This window comes from Takifugu rubripes, chromosome 10, assembly GCF_901000725.2.
Source record: "Takifugu rubripes chromosome 10, fTakRub1.2, whole genome shotgun sequence".
NCBI lineage: Eukaryota > Metazoa > Chordata > Actinopteri > Tetraodontiformes > Tetraodontidae > Takifugu > Takifugu rubripes.
This window is the reverse complement of record NC_042294.1, coordinates 2579435-2592599: the sequence shown is the minus strand read 5'-3', so window position 1 is coordinate 2592599 and position 13165 is coordinate 2579435. Positions and strand designations below refer to the sequence as shown.

General features: G+C 45.2%; 1 protein-coding gene across 1 annotated transcript; it reads right to left on the bottom strand.

Moving 5' to 3' along the window:
- Positions 1 to 10072: 10072 nt before the first annotated feature.
- LOC115251246 (uncharacterized) lies at positions 10073 to 12473 on the bottom strand. The gene is made up of 2 exons (XM_029842824.1): positions 11479 to 12473; positions 10073 to 11381 (listed from the first exon to the last, which is right to left on the bottom strand). Exons 1-2 carry the CDS (start codon positions 12228 to 12230, stop codon positions 11339 to 11341), a joined length of 795 nt encoding a protein of 264 aa, XP_029698684.1. The 5' UTR covers positions 12231 to 12473; the 3' UTR covers positions 10073 to 11338.
- Positions 12474 to 13165: the final 692 nt, after the last annotated feature.

Below are 13165 nucleotides of genomic sequence, written 5' to 3'. Positions count from 1 at the left end.
GAGACTGTGATGAAGGTAAATAATCTGTAGAGGTTGTAGTTCAATAATCCCAATTCACTGCATTTTTATCAAACAGGAACATTTCTAATACATTCTGAATAACAACTGAATCAATAAATCAATGATGTCTCTGTATCATTTTCACATTTTCAGAGTTTAAGCTGCTTTTTTTAACTGTTCCCTGCAGTGAGAAAAGAACTGGCACCTTTTCCAGCCCCTCATCCTGCAGCACTGAATGTGCTCTAAAGTTCTTTCCAGAGCAAACGTCTCTGCACTTGCAGCAACATGTTGTAGTCATGGATCCGTGAGGAGAACCGGATACAGGAAACGCCCCCACTTTGATCCCAAAAACCCAACTGGTGGCCAACGGTGGTCCGGCAACGACGGGGACGCTGGTCCATCGGGCCCGACAACACTGGTTTTCCACAGGCCAACATGGTGAAAGGACTGTGCACCGTTTCATTTTAAAGAGCTGAGGAATTTCATTTTTCACGATAGTAGAGGCTAATACCTACAAAATGATGTTTTGTATGGTTGTGAAATGTTCTAAGGCAGAGTTATGTGGTTCAGAAAACCTTACTTTAAAGGTGAGCCTTGAGGTCCAATACCGAAGTTTAAAGGGTGGCCTTTGGACATGTCACTCTTCATGGACACACAGCTGGGCACTGTGGACTTTGCTCTCTCTTCCTCTTCCATCACACATTCGCTCATTTTTAAATGTGAGTCTAAATGGTTAAGCAGGAACAGTCTGCTGACACAGAAAAGAAGATTAAAGAACATGATTCTCAGCATGAAGACAAGCAGAGGTCTGTCCAATGACGTATTGTCGGCTCATTCACATCAAAATCTATTATATGATGTAACCCTGTACATCATACAGGCCACATATATATTGGAAAAAAGTTTAGGGACATCTTAAAAGTTTACACCATGTTAAATATAAAATAGTTGTGGAAAAAATGTTTCTCCTGGGTGTTTCAGAAGGTGCGGTGGCATTAGACGGACGCACACAAATACAAATTAAATCATTTTTTATCTGGTTATGGTTTACAAGAAAACCTAAATTCTTTCAAGATATCAGTTCTCAACATTAAATTCAACAAATAAGATGAGAATGCATTCAAAACTAAACAGAAATACGTCATCACATCATCAAAGTGGGTCAAATGCAGCATCATCTTCTGTCATCTCAGACAGGATTCCAAGAAGAGGATCTTCATTTTCAACAACGCACCTTGACATCTCATCATGGCTCGTCTGTCAGATTACAAGCAGCTTTTTTTGATCAGGCGCATCATGTTTCTCACGAACACATGATGGTGCTGGAAAAAACATTTGTAGCCTGACCTAGAGGTCAAAACTCTGCATGGCGTGCACAGCTACTAGTTGCAGCTGGTGCTTGTGGTGGAGGAGATACCAAACATATCTAGCAAGCTTGTTTTGGAGCAGAGCTTGTCCACCACCTCTGACCCCACTCATCACAGAAGTCCCACCATATCCATGGCCAGGTGTGTTGGCAGCATTGGAGCCAGCCTCAGGAAAAAGGTGTGTCAATATCTCAGAAGTGATGCATCAAGTTGCCACAACCCAACAGAAGTCAAGCAACCCAACATGCTGAATAGAATAGATGACACACAGCAAAGGGCAAAAAACACCCAATTCTGCTCAGACTAATCTTATCTGACCACATGTTCAGGACCAAAAATATGAAAACACCATGGGTTTAGGTTTCATTTCGTTTTCTTGACTGCTTTATTCAAAATAGAACACATTTCATAAATCCATAATAACAAATTCATATTCCACAAAGAACCAGTTGTTAAAACAATAAAATGGAATGCCTTGATCTCTCCCTCTTTACATACTCTCCTTTTTTAAATAAAGGATTGATTGTGCCCCTGGTGGAGGGACAAAGAGAGGAGGCTAAAACTGTCGCGTTTGTGTCCCTCTTTCCGTGGATTTTTCCACTAACTGCAAATAATATTGTGACTTATTGTGAGTATTAAAATGTGCTTCCTCAACCTCTAAAATGTTGGCTCAGGGTTAGTGGAAAACGCAGTTAGAGGAAACACGCTACAAAGTTTGATCATCCGTCACAACATTCCCGTCGACCAGCCGCAATGTGCGTCCGAAACACGCGCACGCTCATTGCGAACACGCAGGTTATTAAGCCGCATCTCGCAGCGGAACATTGATTCGAGACGACAGCAGTGAAAGAACCAAATGCTACCTGAATATTAGAGGTTTTCCATCAGGGCTCGGTCACTCAAGATGGAGCCCGAAGTCGAGAACTTTCACTTTCGCTTCTTCTTCCTTTAAACGTCACGTGTTTGTGGTTTGATCGCGTCATATCCAGCACAAGCGCCTCTCTTCAGAACAATTTGGTCCACGTTTTAACTGAAATACTGGGAAACAACTGAAGTTCCTCTGACAGATGTTCGTTTTTGGGTGCGGAATCAAACTGTGTCAACTTTTTGATCTATAGGATCCCCTCTGGTTCAAAGTGTCCCCTATAGGATATTGACAGTACTGTACTGACCTTTTGGGGGCTGCACACACCTCTTAATTGTGGCAAATTTAAAAGAAAACAGTTTTTAAAAATCAGCTGAAAAATGAAGACGCAAAACTATGACAGCATAAAGAACCGATCAGGGTTTCTCTCTTTAAATGAATATGAAGCTTTTCTTTTATTTCACATCAGTTTCTCTGTGAATTTTAATATCTCAAACTACAATTTTTATTAAAATGTCTGCAGAGGGTGAAGGATTAATTAGGTAATGAAATGTAAGACAAGGAAGTGGATTATAAATGAACAAATAGTTACCTTAATTCCATCTGTTATGGTTGATCTTCGGCTCTGATTTAAATGACGGCATTTTGACAACTTATTTTTTTTGCAGTAGCAAATTACTGCAACTGCAGCAACTGGGACTCCAACTTTGACACCAATTCAAACCGGGTCAGTTTGATTTTCAGTTGAAATTCAAAGAAATTCAGGTCAACACTCAAACCTTAATGATGATTCTTCATTAAATCAGCTGACTGATGACATGAAGATGCTTTTTATAAACTTTTGTGGTGGTTTTGGGTTCATTATTTTCATTTTGCTGCTTTACATCTACTTCATGAGGTTACTTTTAGGCAGGCAGAGTTGAGATTCCAGAGTTGAGCTGTTCAGGTTTCTGTTTAATTTGCTGCTACATTTTAGTCCTTTTCAGCCTAAAAGTGTATTTCTTTTAAAACTCGGTTCAGCTCAGGTGAATATTGTGAGGATCTGGGTGTGAAGGCGCCTGCAGTGCTGTGTGTGAGCTTCAGGAGCTTCAACGCCTGCTGACATTACTGATGTTCCACCGCTGATCTGGAGCTTATTTACTCATTTCAGCAAAAGTTAGATCCCACTGAATGAGCCCACTTTATTTTCTAAAAAGTTTAACATTGACACTGATCAAAGAAACTGGAGCAAATCTTCATAATTATGAGAGATTCTATCTTTAGATTTCAACAAGGAGCTAAAAATGAATTTAATCTTTGTTCAAACACTGATTCAACAAGGGTCACTCACCTCCCCCCCTCAAAGTCCACAGGAAAATTAGGCCCACCAGCAACAGAGGACGCTGATACGTTGACATGATTTCCATTAAAATCCAGTACGGGAATGTTTCACTGGCAGCAGAGTCCAACTGGTCTGATCGGTGTGTGTGTGTGTGTGTGTGTGTGTGATCACAGTGAAACTCAGACCTGTAATAACTTGTCGTTCAGACTCTGTCCCTGTTGTGCAGCAACTCGTAAACAGTGGTTCTGGAAGTTAGACACCAGAAAACAACCCTGACAGTTGTGTTAAGTTTTCCTTTGAATGTATGTAAAAAACAACATGTTTTTCTAATACTACAAAGGAAGCTTTGATTAAGCATTGATGAGGATTTTTTAATTTTTGGTTATTGTTCATAAAATTACCATGATAGCATTGTCAGTAAACAAAAATATAAAAGAGAAAGAAACAAGATTTCTCTCATTTCAGAGGTAAAGAGGTGACAGAAACGATGATTAGTCCTTTTAATAGCAAAATAATGATTAAACAGTGCTAATACAGCAAACGTTCAGTTTCTGAAAACTTGCTAAACGTTTCCCACAGAAATGTCTCCGATTCCCACTTGGCAACTGTAATAAAACAGCACCTTTATTTCTTCAACAGAGGGGAAAAAAGACCAAAACCATCAAAGCCATCTGTGTCTGTTTTTTCATGTTAGTTTGGTGGTTGGTCCTCAGGCTTTCTGGGTGGTTTTTATCATGTTCAGGTTAATTCTGAGGTGTTCTGGACTCCTGAGGGTCTGTTGGTGCTGCTCACAGCCAGCGGGCCGCTTCCTTCCGACGAGTCTGTTGGAGTCAAAGTTGAAAGAGTTCATATTCACGTTAATCTTGGGACCTTGGCTGTTTTATTCACTGCCATTTAGCGAATAACTATCTGATTTTGAATGTCTGTCTCCCAGAATTGATCAATTCTACAGATTTATGGGGTTTTTTTTCAACTTTTTGTTGCCATTTCCCATTTTGATCCTGACGGATTGTGGTTTCTCTTCTCTGGCGCCACCACGTGGCTTCACGCAGAACTGTAGATTCTTTATTTCACTGACCTTTGACCAAATGAAACTCTGCTGCCCCGTAGTTTGAGCTGCAGAGGCGGGTGGCCCATAGGGGGCGCTGGGGCACCGCCCTCCTGAAGTGGTGGGGAAAAACTATATATATAATTTTCTTTTTACAAAATGTTATTATCATCAATGTCATTGAAGTGTATTTAAACTGTATACACATCATTTCCACCAACTGACTCTCATTCAACAGTGAATTTCCACTGACAGGACAAACTGGTATCATTTAGTCCAGGGGTCCCCAGACTTTTTCCTGTGAGGGCCACATAACTTTTCCCTTCTCTGATCAGGGGCCAGTGTCAGTGTGTAACAGAAACAATGTGAGGATTGCAGGAGAGCCTAAACGTAAAAATGTATTGTTTTCAAGAAAGCACAATCAAATAACCCTTTCTGGATTCTTCACAGAACAAAAGTCAGGAAATAAATAATAACACTATTAATGAAATAAATAACAACCAAATAACCCTCTCTGGGTTCGTCACACAAAAAAAAAAATTCAAATTCTTTCATCTTCTGCTGCAGCTGGGTGTTTACATTACCCCCGATTTCTTCAATGTGTCTGGTGATTGTACTCGCTGATACACTCACGGCATTAAAGACATCTTTCTTCTCGGGACACACCACCTCCGCCACAGCGTTTATGCATTTCTTGACAAACTCTCCATCAGTGAAAGGTTTACGGCTGCTTGCTATCAGTGGAGCAGCCTGAAAGCTGGCCCCAACAGATGCCTGGTTCAGCTGAGCTTGGCGTACAAATGTATTCTGCTGAGCTAACGGTCCACTTGTTAGCTTTGAGAGTTTGTCTCTTCGCATTTGGCCTTGCAAGCTATCATACTTGTCTTTGTGATGGGGTTCATAGTGTCACTGCAGATTGTATTGTTTGAATACCGCCACCTCCTCTTGATAGATGAGTCAGGCAGCCTTTTCTTTGTATTTAACAAAAAAATAATCGTTTGTCCACTGCAGGTTAAATGCCCTGCATTCTGAATCAATTTTTCTCTGAACTAATCTTTTCGCCATTATTCCGTTCTGTCTTTGAGAGGGGCGGATTAAGGATTTTTTTTGGTTTGTTCTGTACTTCATATGTAGCATATGAACTTTACACACTACTATAATAGGACTTTAATATCTTCATGGAAGAATTTAATTTTTATATGGCTGCTTTTAACTTGTTGACACTTCTACACTTTAGAGACATTTCCAGTAACCATATTTTTTTTATTCATTATATACATTGGTAGGTTCAAACAACCTGAAACACGAGAAACACAAATGAGGCAAAGACAACAGTTTTGAATTTTACTTGCAAGGAGAACGGGGAGATGTGCTCAGTTACAGATCTATAACACGTTCTGCCGCACACCTCCCGCCATCCATCTTTTATTGGAATTAGGAGGTCCCTAGTTACAGCTTATCTCGCAAACAGCACATTCTTCTATATCAGACAGATTAAGAGAACATCTCCTGGGTTAGGCCCTAACCCTAACCCACCTCCTGGGTCATGCCCTGCAGCTCTGTCTCCAGTCAATGCCACTTCTCCAACAGCTGCCGCATTTCTGTCGCCCTTGACCAGAGAAGTTCGAGGTGACATACCAAGCATCATGAACATTAAGCATTAGGAGGTTGCGGTGTACCACACGCTCATTCCCATCCGTATCTCTGATTCGGTAGATGTGCAGGGCAGGTTTTGAAGCCACCACTGTGTAGACAACCGGCTCCCATTTGTCAGCAAGCTTCCGTTTTCCCCTGGCACCTTTATTCGCCACAAGTACCTGATCCCCAACACACAGAGGCAGGCCTTTTGCTCTCTTGTTATACTGATCTTACTGATGTTTCCGCTCCTTGGTGCTACTACGCTGAGCTTGAAGCATGGCCGAGCTCAGGTCATCCACCAGAGACTTGACGTAAGTGGCATAATCACAAACAGTGTCGTCCTGGAGAACACTCTTGAACATGAGGTCAACTGGCAGCCTGGGGACCCTCCCAAACATTAAATAGAAAGGCGCAAACCCTGTGGTTTCATGGACAGTACAGTTATATGCAAATGTCAGTGATTAAATCATCTGCGGCCATTTCTGTTTTGATCGTGGGGGTAAAGATCTCAACATGTTCCCCAGAGTGCGGTTAAACCTCTCTGCGGCCCCATTACCCATCGGGTGATAAGGGGAGGTGTGGGACTTGCTGACACCACTCAGCATCAAAAGTTCAGCCAGCAGCTCACTCTCAAAACTTGCTCCCTGGTCAGTGTGGATGCGCTGGGGAAATCCATAAACGCAGAAGAATCCATCCCAGAGTTTCTTAGCCACTCTCTTCGCAGTCTGGTCCTGACACTGGAAAGCATGGGCCAGCTTGGTAAAATGATCAGTGATCACAAGGACATCCACAGATTTGTTGTTGTTGTTCTCAGCTGACCAAAAGTCTATGCATACAAGCTCCAATGGCGCAGTGGTCTTGATGCTCTCCAAAGGGGCTCTAACGGCTGGTTCCGCGGTTTTACTGAGGACACATCTGTGACAGTTCTTGACGTGACTGCGTACATCCTTCTCCATATCGTGCCAGAAGAAGTGCTGTCGAGCCAATGAGAGGGTGCGTGGCTGACCCTGATGACCTGCATTGTCATGAACACCAGACAACACCACAGACTTCAGAGACCTGGGGACAACAAACTGGAACCTCTTGCGTTTACTCAGAGGGTCCTTTGAGACCCGATAGAGGATGCCATCCAGAAGAATTAGTTTGTCCCAGTGCCTCAAAAGGTGCAGGGTCTCCCGACTCTCATGGCAACGCTCACGCCTAGATGGCCGGTGCTTCCGCTCAACAAAACACAGCACCCTAGAGACAGCAGGGTCCTGTGTTTGGTGGGACAGGAGGTCAGCAGCAGACAGAGCGGTGAAAGCATCTAAGCTCGGAATGGCCATGTCTGGGAGGTGGTCAACCAGAGATGCTGCACGCAGTTGGGGAGCTGAGTCCCAGTCACTGATAGAGGACAGGACTGAGGAGACATCCTCTTCTGACATAGACACATTGGCAGCAGGGGAGAGGGGGGGACCATCCAACAACTGGGGCTGACATGTCAACCGGAAAACATCCTGCACAGCATCATCCTTCATGCCACATGCCCGCTCCAACAGCTCAGGGTAAGGTTCTGACAGGAGACATTGGACCAGTGGCTTCACAAACGGACTCCTGCTTAAGGCATCTGCAACAACATTCAGCTTGCCAGGAACATACTTGATCTCGAAGCAGTATGGTGCAAGCTTGGAAACCCAGCGCTGCTCACAGGCATCCAGCTTTGGCTTAGTCGGGATGTATGTGAGAGGATTGTTATCAGTCCAGACAGTAAACTTATGACCTTTCAGCCAATGACTGAACTTATCACACACAGCCCACTTTAGCGCTAAGAATTCAAGCCTATGGGCAGGGTACTTGGCTTGGCTGCGGCTGAGAGATTTGCTTGCGAAGGCCACTGGTCTCGCTCTCTCCTCACCGGCCGGAACTTGGGATAAAACTGCACCCAACCCATCCATAGATGCATCCGTGGAGCGGATAAATGGTTGGCTAAAATCTGGGTGAGCCAGCACCACACAGCCCAGGAGTGCAGCCTTGAGCGCCTCAAATGCCTTCTCACAGGTAGGTGTCCAATCTTGGGGTGTTAATTTGCGGTAAGTCCCTGCTTTCCCACGATTCTGGCCCTTAATCTTTCTCTTCTGGCCTGCTGTAAGTTCATAAAGCGGCTTTGCAATACAAGAACAAGCAGGGATGAAGTGTTGGTAAAACAAAGCCATACCAAGGAAGGATCTCACTTTCTGCTGAGATGGCGTGCAGCCATCAGGATCCATTAGGTCTTCTCTCTGGAAGTTGGTAATGACCTTTATCTTTTCTTAGTCAACAGAAACACCTTCAGCATCCACTACATGACCCAGGAACCTTACAGATCGTTGCAGGAAGTGGCACTTCTTTTGTGCAAGCTTCAAGTTGTTGGCCCGCAGACAACTGAAAACCAGCTCCAACCTTGCCAGTGCCCCTTCCTCCGAGGGGGCAAACACCAGCAGGTCGTCCAGATAGCATAGAAAACTGGAAAAGTTCAGATCACCGAAAATGCTGAGCATCATTCTCATAAAGGATGCTGGACTGTTACACAGACCTTGGGGCAGGCGGTTATACTCATAAAGGCCCAAAGGGGTGGTAAAAGCTGTGAAATGCCTGTCAGACTCATGGAGGGGAATGTTATAAAATCCTGATGTCAGGTCCATGGTACTGAACAGGGCGTTGCCACCAAGGGCGGCAAGACAGTCCGCTTGATGGGGTAGAGGTGTCAGGTTCCCAGTTTCTGGGAACTCTTTTGCAGGGTTTCTCCTGCGGGGGGCGTGGTGGAGCCATGCCTCAGCCACAGGTGGTGCCGGGGACTGGTGCACCTGCAGACTATTGTAATCAAGCCACCTATTTATGGACTGTTCTCACGGTTGGCCACCGTTGGCGTGTTTTGTCGTTTTCGGAGAACCCCGGCTGTACCCTCCTGGACTTTCGTGAGACTGTTTCCTTCGTGGATTACTTTTTGAACCCGTTATCGGATTATTGTTTTTTCTTAATCCTTCATGGACTGCTTTTTGTCGTAAGTTTACATTCCCTGTTTTGATTAAGCACCGAGTCGTGGTCTCCACGCCTTTTTTGAGTTCTATAAACTTTAATAAAGCTTCTGGGAACAATACGCCACTGTGTCCTGCCTGCTTTCGGGTCCTGATACAACCACTCGTAACAAGAGGGTGAGCATCCTTCACAGTCTTTGCATTGAGCCAGCGGAAGTCAGTACATATTCTCAGGTCACCAGACTTCTTCCAGACCATCACTAAGGGTGAGGCGTATTCACTGGTGGACTTACTGATAATGCCTTTCATCTCCATGTCTGAAAGCACTTCAGGTAACTGTTGGTAGTGTGCTGGTGGCACCCTGCGACAGGGCAACCGAAACGGGCGGTCGTCGGAGAGGTGGATACGGTGGACAAAATCCTTTACCTCACCACAGTCCAGCTTGTCCCTAGAAAACACATCCTGATAGGACAACACAAGCTCAGCCAGTTTTCTCCTCCATTCACTGGAAACCTCACAACTGTCAATGTCAACGTCACCTAAACCACAGTCCTTCAGCAGTCTCATCGGATCCTGTACCTGCTGTGGCAGGGCAGGGGGACCCTCTGACAGTCCAGCTGGGTCTTGCACAGGCCCTGTGAAAAAGCCAAATCCTCTGCAACAACACATGGGAATACATCAGGAATTTTGGTATTAGAGCACAGTGTCACAGCCTCATTGGTGGGATTGAGAACCTTCAAAGGGATCCAGCGGTCACCCCACATAGGTGTTATAACCTGGCCTACCATGATGTTTCTTGGGGAGGAACGAGAAGATGATGGCTCAACAACGACAGTGCTCCCTGGTGACACAAGAGCAGAAGGTGGTAACTTCCCCCATACCACATACTCCTGCCGAGGCAGCAAGGTGACAGCCTGCCTCAACTTAACTGTGCCGATCTTATCTGGCAACTCAGGACCTGACCAACGTGAAATACAGCTCAGGAGCTGGAGGAACTGTTCACAGCCTGGATGTGCATTACTAGCTAACACAAGTTCCCAATACTTTGGGTCAGATTTCATCTGCTGAATGATAGGCCGGAGGACATTGCTCCCAATGATCAGTTCATCTTTCTGTCCAGGCACTAGGAACGCTGGCACCTCAAACCTCAACCCATAAATTTCAATGTTCAAAACATAGATGCATCTTGGTTGTGTGAGAAGGCCACCACAACCCACAAGGACCACACTCTCTGGGACAGGCACAGGGTTAAGAACAACACCATTTTCCCTTAGCCTCCACTCCGCTTCCTCGCTTAATGTGCAAGACATGCTACCTGAATCAAGCTTCCCCCTCAGTGTGACCTGGTCACCAATCAGGACGGGTGTATAAAACAGCTCAGTAGCCTCTTCAACCCTCTGTGACCCCACTAAGATCATAGTCTTATCGTCACTTAATTTTTCACAGCAATTTGTATACACAGAGCATACATCAGGTTCATTGGTGAGGGTGTTGTCTGCCTTGCCCATGTTACCACTCTCGTCACATGGGCTGACTAGTTTAAACCAGCGCTGGAGGGAACAGGGGCGGAGGTCTGAGCGTGCTGAGCAGTCTGTGTGCAGTCACGTTTCATGTGTCCACAGCCAAAACAGTTGAGACACAATTTAAACAGTCTACAGTGTGCGTGGGTTGTGTGATCACTAGATCCACAGACTTTGCATGCGGCCTGCTGAAGGCTCTGAAGGCTTTGTGGACGGCCAGGACGCTGCTGATATCCACAGCCAGTGGTGAGAGATGCAGTGCACAGAGACAGGGCTCTACCAAACATGTCGGCCATCTGCTGAACTGCAGGTTCAGTAGACTGAGAACTGGAGACAGGCGGTGTTGATGGAGCAGACGTGTGTGGTTGATGTTGGCCGGATGGAGTGCTTGTCAGCTGAGGCTGGCCAGGGACATCAATGATTTGGAGAGGAGGCATGGGGCGACATGAACCATCAGTCACTGAGGAAGCTGCACCACTAAGGTGGGGTTGCCAGGTATGGCTAACAGCATACGGGTTAGGGACAGCTACACTCATGGCATGTTGAGAATGAACCACCGCCCTTCTGACCCGCCCAACGTGACTGTCTAAGCGACTCTGCACCTCAGCCACTGTCCAATCTTCAGGAGGCTTGAGTTGGAATGACAAGGCAAGGGTGGGGTCAGGACAGTGAGAAATGAACATCATGACAACTTCCACACTGGGGTCTTCCACCTGCCTGCCTCACCTGCGAAGGCACTCATCAGCTGCATCAATGGCCTTGTTTAGGCGAATCCAATAATCCATAGCACCCTCACCCACTCTTGGCACCGTGTTGTAGAAGTCCCTCATCGGCAGATTGGAACACGGCAGCTCACCGAAATTGCGCTTCAGGACTTTGAACACAGCATCAATTAACTCATCACCGCATAAGTCATGGCGGCAGCGTAGTGACACTTTTACCACATCCCTAGCTTTGCCACTTAGTCTCGACAGTAAAAGGTTAAACTTTCCATTAGGTGTGTCATAGTTCTGCTGGGACAGATAACATCTCATCATGTCCACCCATTCTTGAACAGAGAACACATCTGTCGGGTCACCCTTGAAATAGGGAGGCGCTTTGGTATCAGACTGGACAACCACCTTCAGCTGAGATGTATCAACATGGCTGGAAGGCTGGCTATGTGTGGGATGTGACTGGGTGAGTGTAGGCTGGTGCATAGCATGGAAGTTAGCAGTAATATTCTCACCAATTTGTTGTGCTAAACCTGTAATCATAGCGCTAAGCGCCTCTGTAGTAATGACCTGAGTAGGTGGAGACTGGACATCAACAGGAGTTGAGCTAGCAGCAGGGACTAAGGGTGGGTTCATGTTTAACTGGTCAACAGTACAGTCAAAGTTACAGGGGGCTACTGGCCTCCCCCTTCCAAATGTAAAACATGACTGACCCCTCCCCAAACCAAAAGTGCCACCACGGCCCATCTTATGTAGCTCAGACATAATACAAGACACAAATGGGGGGCTAAAATCACCAAAAGGAACAGTGTGAAAATAAATGACCGAATGAAAATGCTAAGGCACGCCCAATCACTTTGTAATAAGCCCCAAAATGGATAACATGAACAACATACGTGTAATCAGTGTAATAAACACGTAGTCAGAATTAGAAAAAAAAAAGAAAGAAAAAAAAATGACCCACTGACGATCAAAAACAGTACAGTTCACTCCATACGGACCGGCTGTCAGTACGTGAGACACCTGCGAGTCAGCGACCAGGACACCGCGGCGCAGCCTCACGGAGAATCCCGCGACGGTACCCAGCGGGCGCAGCCAGAGTCCGGACGGGTCGAACGGCACCAAGTGTAACTCCGCGTTGTGTTTTAATGAGACTCTCGTGTCCAGGATTATCTTTTTATTCTGACAGCAACAAATAAAAATACGAATAAACAGTTAACAGCCCACTTCCGTTCCTAGACACACACAAGGCGGGAAGACGTACATTAGCGAAACTCGTCATGGCAAGTAAGCTAACGGTCGAAACTGTTTAAACTTCATATTTAAGTGCTGGTATGTTCTATTGTATTTATAACATGAATAAACAAACACATTAAATAATCAATTAGAATACATAAATGTATGAACAGAGAACCAAACGTAACTAATCCAAATTAATGTGATGGAAAACGAGACACCCACCTCTCCCACAAGAGTATATTGCAAAAGGGGAGAGGCGGAAGGATCACCATCACTTTTATAGGGGACACCACAGAAGAAGAAATGCAGGACACCGGAAATTCGGTATGGACCATATTTTGTGTAATTAAACGCCCCATAACATATTATGACACAAAGGTCCTGTTACACCAGGAACTAATTTAACTTCAAGGCGAAGCTGCTTCTGCTTTGTCGACCATCGACTGATCTCCTGAAAGTCC

What these genes read in the sequence shown, in the direction of transcription:
- LOC115251246 (XM_029842824.1), bottom strand. Translation starts at nt 12,230, where the DNA reads ATGTCTGAGCTACATAAGATGGGCCGTGGTGGCACTTTTGGTTTGGGG. An exon ending in GCTGATGAGTGCCTTCGCAG is followed by an intron (nt 11,382 to 11,478) that starts GTGAGGCAGGCA and finishes TTCCAACTCAAG; the next exon opens with CCTCCTGAAGATTGGACAGT.